Here is a 6,641-nt window from a genome sequence, read left to right on the forward strand (position 1 = left end):
CATCATTACTGATGAGTAGGGTTGACAGATAAAATATAGGCTGTTTAGTTAAATATGAATGTCAGGAAAACAGTGAGTACGTTTTTAAGGTATGTTCCCTGGTAGCTTAGTGGTAAAGAAAAATGCAGGAGACACAGGTTTGATCCCTGGGTTGGGAAGTTCCCCTGGGGGAGGTAGCATGGTGACACTCTCCAGCAGTCTTGCCTGGGAAATCCCATGGACAGAGGAGGCTGGCAGGCTACAGTCCATGAGGTCTCAAAAAGTCAGACACAACTTAGTGACTAAACAACAACAATAAAAACAACAATATGCCCCCAATAGTACATAGGATGTACTTAGACTAAAAAATAATGATTTATTTTTTTTCTAAACTTCAAATTTAACTGAGTGTCCTATATTTTTATTTACTAAATCTGATAGTGGAAGTGAGAAATAGATTTAAGGGCCTAGATCTGATAGATAGAGTGCCTGATGAACTATGGATGTGGTTCGTGACATTGTACAGGAGACAGGGATCAAGACCATCCCCATGGAAAAGAAATGCAAAAAAAGCAAAATGGCTGACTGGGGAGGCCTTACAAATAGCTGTGAAAAGAAGAGAGGTGAAAAACAAAGGAAAAAGGAAAGATATAAGCATCTGAATGCAGAGTTCCAAAGAATAGCAAGAAGAGATAAGAAAGCCTTCCTCAGTGATCAAAGCAAAGAAATAGAGGAAAAGAACAGAATGGGAAAGACTAGAGATCTCTTCAAGAAAATTAGAGATACCAAGGGAACATTTCATGCAAAGATGGGCTCGATAAAGGACAGAAATGGTCTGGACCTAACAGAAGCAGAAGATATTAAGAAGAGGTGGCAAGAATACACAGAAGAACTGTACAAAAAAGATCTTCATGATCAAGATAATCACAATGGTGTGATCACTCACCTAGAGCCAGACATCCTGGAATGTGAAGTCAAGTGGGCCTTAGAAAGCATCACTACGAACAAAGCTAGTGGAGGTGATGGAATTCCAGTGGAGCTGTTTCAAATCCTGAAAGATGATGCTGTGAAAGTGCTGCACTCAATATGCCAGCAAATATGGAAAACTCAGCAGTGGCCATAGGACTAGAAAAGGCCAGGTTTCATTCCAATCCCAAAGAAAGGCAATGCCAAAGAATGCTCAAACTACCGCACAATTGCACTCATCTCATATGCTAGTAAAGTAATGCTTGAAATTCTCCAAGCCAGGCTTCAGCAATACATTAACCATGAACTTCCAGATGTTCAAGCTGGTTTTAGAAAAGGCAGAGGAACCAGAGATCAAATTGCCAACATCTGCTGGATCATGGAAAAAGCAAGAGAGTTCCAGAAAAACATCTATTTCTGCTTTATTGACTATGCCAAAGCCTTTGACTGTGTGGATCACAATAAACTGGAAAATTCTGAAAGAGATGGGAATACCAGACCACCCGACCTGCCTCTTGAGAAACCTATATGCAGGTCAGGAGGCCATGGAACAACAGACTGGTTCCAAATAGGAAAAGGAATATGTCAAGGCTGTATATTGTTACCCTGCTTATTTAACTTCTATGCAGAGTACATCATGAGAAACGCTGGATTGGAAGAAACACAAGCTGGAATCAAGATTGGTGAGAGAAATATCAATAACCTCAGATATGCAGATGACACCACCCTTATGGCAGAAAGTGAAGAGAAGCTAAAAAGCCTCTTGATGAAAGTGAAGGAGGAGGGTGAAAAAGTTGGCTTAAAGCTCAACATTCAGAAAATGAAGATCCTGCATCCGGTCCCATCACTTCATGGGAAATAGATGGGGAAACAGTGGAAACAGTGTCAGACTTTATTTTTTTGGGCTCTAAATCACTGCAGATGGTGATTGCAGCCATGAAATTAAAAGATGCTTACTCTTTGGAAGAAAAGTTATGAGCAACCTAGATAACATATTGAAAAGCAGAGACATTACTTTGCCAACAAAGGTCTGTCTAGTCAAGGCTATGGTTTTTCCATTGCTCATATATGGGTGTGAGAGTTGGACTGTGAAGAAAGCTGAGTGCCGAAGAATTGATGCTTTTAAAGTATGGTGTTGGAGAAGACTCTTGAGAGTCCCTTGGACTGCAAGGAGATCCAACCAGTCCATTCTGAAGGAGATCAGCCCTGGGATTTCTTTGGAGGGAGTGATGCTGAAGCTGAAACTCCAGTACTTTGGCCACCTCATGCGAAGAGTTGACTCAAAGAAAAGACTCTGATGCTGGGAGGGATTGGGGGCAGGAGGAGAAGGGGACGACAGAGGATGAGATGGCTGGATGGCATCACCAACTCGATGGACGTGAGTCTGAGTGAACTCTGGGAGTTGGTGATGGACAAGGCGGCCTGGCGTGCTGGGATTCATGGGGTCGCAAAGTGTCAGACACGACTGAGTGACTGAACTGATGGGAGTTACATATCTTTGACCCTTTGTGGGTAAAGTTTTGCCATCCTGGGAGATTTAATAGGAGAAATGTGAAAGAGTCCAGGTACCTTTATGGACAGAAATAACCCTGTTATACTTCTGTATATGTGACAAGTCTCTAATAGTTCACAAAGATCTGGTCTTAGGAAGACTAATCCAAACTTGGATGTCTGATGGCAAGGCAAGGACCTGAGTTTCAAGTTCATCTTTTATGGTTGTGGAGACAACAAGGAACTTCATATAGTTCCCAGAAGGGAAATCATGGAGGAGGCGTTGGCTTCATCCATTGTGTAGACTTTTATATTTGATTCTATCTAGATTGTATTGCAAAGGTGGAGCTTGTTTACAACTATAGAGATTCAGAACATTCTCTGATGTGCTTTTGGGGCCTCACTGCGTCTATAGAAATGTCACGAATATTCAGCCTGTCAATGGCTTTCCCAGGTGCTGTTTCCTTGGTGCTGCTCCCTGAAGTATGTAAAGGGATTGTCATCTGGTTTGTGGCCTGGTGGCCTGTCTTAGTATTGTGAAAAGAAGTGGCTACACCTGGCTCAGAGGATTTCAGATGTAGTGGGAGAAGACTGGTCAAATTCAAGTAACACTAGAGCCAGGGAGAACAAATGACCGGAAGTGGAGGTGTCTGGGATGGGAAGGATGTTGCTGTAGTTTTAAAAATGCTCCAGGACCAGGAAGGACAACCAAAAGTACTGGGCTTTAATTTGGGTCACAGGTAAGAGAGGGAGGGATGGAATAGGGATTGACCTTATATAGACAGCCAGCATGTTATTCATTTGTCCGTTTACCCAAAACCCAAAAGGTGGGTTGCTGAGGTACTATGTTGTGTCAGATACTCTGTTAGGTTTTGGGATACAATAGTGAAGAAAATGAATTATCAGTCTTTAAGGAGTGTATAGTTCAGTCAAAAAGACTGATAAAGAAATAGGCAATTACAACATAGGAAGTAAGGCTCTTAACAGAGGAAGTGGGCCTTTGTGGGTGTAAGCAGGAGGGTCGACTTACCTAAGCCCAGTGGTGGGGATAGGGAATGGAAAACCCAGAGGGACTTCTTTTTTTGCATGTAGTAATGTAGTATTTATTTTAAAAATAGGCATGTAAGAGGACCCCTGCAGTTCAAACCTGTCATTGTTCAAGGGTCATTATAGACAGTATGCAAGATTATCAGTCTTATTTTGGACAAAGAGTGTTGCTATAATTTGGAGAAATTTGGTAATAGATACCCTGACTATATAGCAGAGAATTTAAGATTAGAGCCAAACAGAAATATAGGGTTTAACCCAAGAGGATAGTTCAAGTCATGACAGAAAACAAGATGTCCCATAATTAAAAGAAAGGAGAGTAGTACACCTTTATGGTTAAGAGAAGAAAAAGGACCCCAGAGGAAGAGAAGTTCCACAAGGAATGAATTAAGAGTGGCAAATGCTACTGAAATGGAAAGATGAGGACTGAGAAAACAGCATTTATAATAAGAGTAAGAGGTACTTTGAGTAGTGGAGGGAGAAGCCACATTTAAAAGGTTTAAGCAGTAAGTAATGGTAAGAAACTAAAATAAATTCAAATTTGTCCACACCCCTCCTATCTTTCCTCATCCCAGAAACACTGGTTAGGTTAGCAGTCACAGGCCTCTTTCCATTTTTTGGCGTTCCGTGGCCCTCCAGATGGAGAAGGCAATGGCACACCACTCCAGTGCCCTTGCCTGGAAAATCCCATGGACGGAGGAGCCTGGTAGGCTGCAGTCCATGGGGTCGCAAAGAATCAGACATGACTGAGCGACTTCACTTTCACTTTTCACTTTCGTGCATTGGAGAAGGAAATGGCAACCCACAAATGGAGCCTGGTGGGCTGCCGTCTATGGGGTCACACAGAGTCGGACACGACTGAAGCGACTTTGCAGCAGGCCCTCCAGATAGTGATTTGAGTAATTAAGTTCTTAAATAAGTGTCCTTAGCAGTCTTAGGTTAAAATCTGTTGGTTTCTTCTGTGCTGTCGGCGCCTGGTCCTGGCGCTTGGCTTGTCCCTGCTCCCTTGGCCTGGATGTGGGAGGTGAAAGCCGTGAGCATTTCCTGGGCGGTATGGGCGGTGAGGTGCGCGCTGCGCATAATCAAACGATGCCCGTCTCCGAACAGCACGTCCATGCAAGGCTCGGAGCCGTTGTGCCTCACGTCTACAATCACTGAGCAGTTAAGGTTCGTGCAGCGAACTTTCTCGCTGCTCACTGCCTGGTGGAAGGTCCTCGTCGATTCCACGTTCTTCTCCAAGGAACAGAACTGAACCCGAACCTGCTTGACCGAGCGGAGTCCGAGCCGAGCCAAGGCCGCCACCATGCTGACACACACCCCGGCCCAGAGGGACTTCTCGAAGGAAGTGATATTGGAGATCTTCAGGGTGAGTAGAAATTTTCCAGGACCTTTCCAGGCAAAGATGGAAAGAAGAAAGACAGTTTCAGGCAGAGGGACCACTCAATATAGAATGCTTAAGGAGAATATAGTGTGTTCAAAAGTATGGCTGGGGCATGAAATCTGAGGTTGGGGGTGATAGGAGATGTGGCTAGAAAGAGAGGCAGGGCTCTGTCATTTAGATTTCATTCTGTGGGCAATGGGGGTTCGCTGAAGTTTGTGAAGGCAGAGGAGTGACACTGTCAGATTGTGCTTTAGTAAAGTCACTTAGCTGACGGTGTAGAGTGGATTTTGACAATAAGCTCAAATTCTTCTGTGTGGGGCCAGGTCATACCTGAGACCATGTAGTCACTGGATTCAACTGATGCTGTGAGTATTTTTGATCTTTGTTTCTCTTTTGTGTGTGTGTGTGAGGTTAGGCAGACAGTGTCATGCCTTATTTCCATTAACAGCAACATGAAATCAATGAAATATGTGTGTGCGTATGTGTGCTCAATTGTGTCCGACTTTTTGCAGCCCAACGGACTATAGCCCACAGGCTCTCTCTGTCCACGGGATTGTCCAGGCAAGAGTACTGGAGTGGATTGCCATTTCCTTCTCCAGGGGATCTTCCTGACCCAGGGATCAAACCCTTGTCTTCTGCATTTCCTGCATCCCAGGTGGATTCTTTATTGCTGAGCCACTGGGGAAACCAGATCTTTCCTTGTGTCATTTTAAATTAACTCAAGACCTGTAAGGGCCATTGCTGTAGAAAGGGGTCTGGAACATGTAACATCTGGGTGGAAACAGAAGCTGAGGGAAAAAGTGGGAATTTGAGGGATTCTGGAGCAGGATGTGGGAAGTAAATAACAGTGAAAGCCTTTTCAAACACAGCTTTATAACTACTGGTCCTCCTTATCCTCTCCTCTTCCTGACCCCTAACCTCATGAGGATGAAAATGTATCCTAGAGGCCTCTGATCAGATTCTGCCCACAACACTCTGGTTTGAAAGTCACAAAGTTCTCTGAGAAGTGATAAGCTATCTTCCTTCCTTATTAGTCATTTAGTATCATTTCTAGTTTCCAAACACCTACTGTTTGTAGAGGCCTCTTGCTTTCCCCTTCTGAGTGTTTTTCAGCACTGTCCCTTTTGCTCTCAGAGATGTAGTCTTTAACAAACTACCAATTAAGTATGAAATGTCACTACAACAAAACACATCAGTATTCTCTGTGGGTTTATTGTGCTTGAATTTGACCTTCATTGCTAATTCTTGGACTGTCTTCCTGATTTGTGGCTTATTTGAACTCACATTTCTTCTTTCTGTTGACCATTTCAAAGCTTTTGTCTAGAAATTAAGCTGGTAAAATAGCATAGAAGCCTTTTCCCCTGTGATAATCCCTTCCTTTTGATACCAGTAATTAAAAATGGGCTGTGATAACATGAGAAGACTTAAAGTTTGAAGGTTTTAAGAATGACTTGGAGACTCAGAAGTAAAAAGGGACCAACACAAGTGAGTATAAACTATTATTTTACTCAAAATACTATTTAAAATAGAATTTAGGTTTATTGAAGAAAATGGTTATACTTGAGCTATTTGCAGTTCTAGCAGTCAGATGTTCTTTGAAAATCTGTTTTAAAGTTCTGACTGGTGGTCTTAGAATTAACTGCCATTAGGTGGAATGTGGAATATGGAGAGGTGAAAGAAAAGTCAGGCTGCAGTGATGCTACAAAAGAGAAACTACCCCATCCATGACCATGTGGAGTGAATGGGAATCAGACAGGAAAGGAGATAGAAGCAGAGC

At 43.0% G+C, this 6,641-nt stretch overlaps 1 protein-coding gene across 1 annotated transcript; it reads right to left on the bottom strand.

Moving 5' to 3' along the window:
* Positions 1 to 4,422: 4,422 nt before the first annotated feature.
* Positions 4,423 to 4,788, bottom strand: LOC120864541 (39S ribosomal protein L53, mitochondrial-like). Its single transcript, XM_040241603.1, has one exon. It carries the CDS (start codon positions 4,786 to 4,788, stop codon positions 4,423 to 4,425), a length of 366 nt encoding a protein of 121 aa, XP_040097537.1.
* Positions 4,789 to 6,641: the final 1,853 nt, after the last annotated feature.

The sequence above is a fragment of the Oryx dammah genome, unplaced genomic scaffold (assembly GCF_014754425.2).
Source record: "Oryx dammah isolate SB20612 unplaced genomic scaffold, SCBI_Odam_1.1 HiC_scaffold_5, whole genome shotgun sequence".
Taxonomy (NCBI): Eukaryota; Metazoa; Chordata; class Mammalia; order Artiodactyla; family Bovidae; genus Oryx; species Oryx dammah.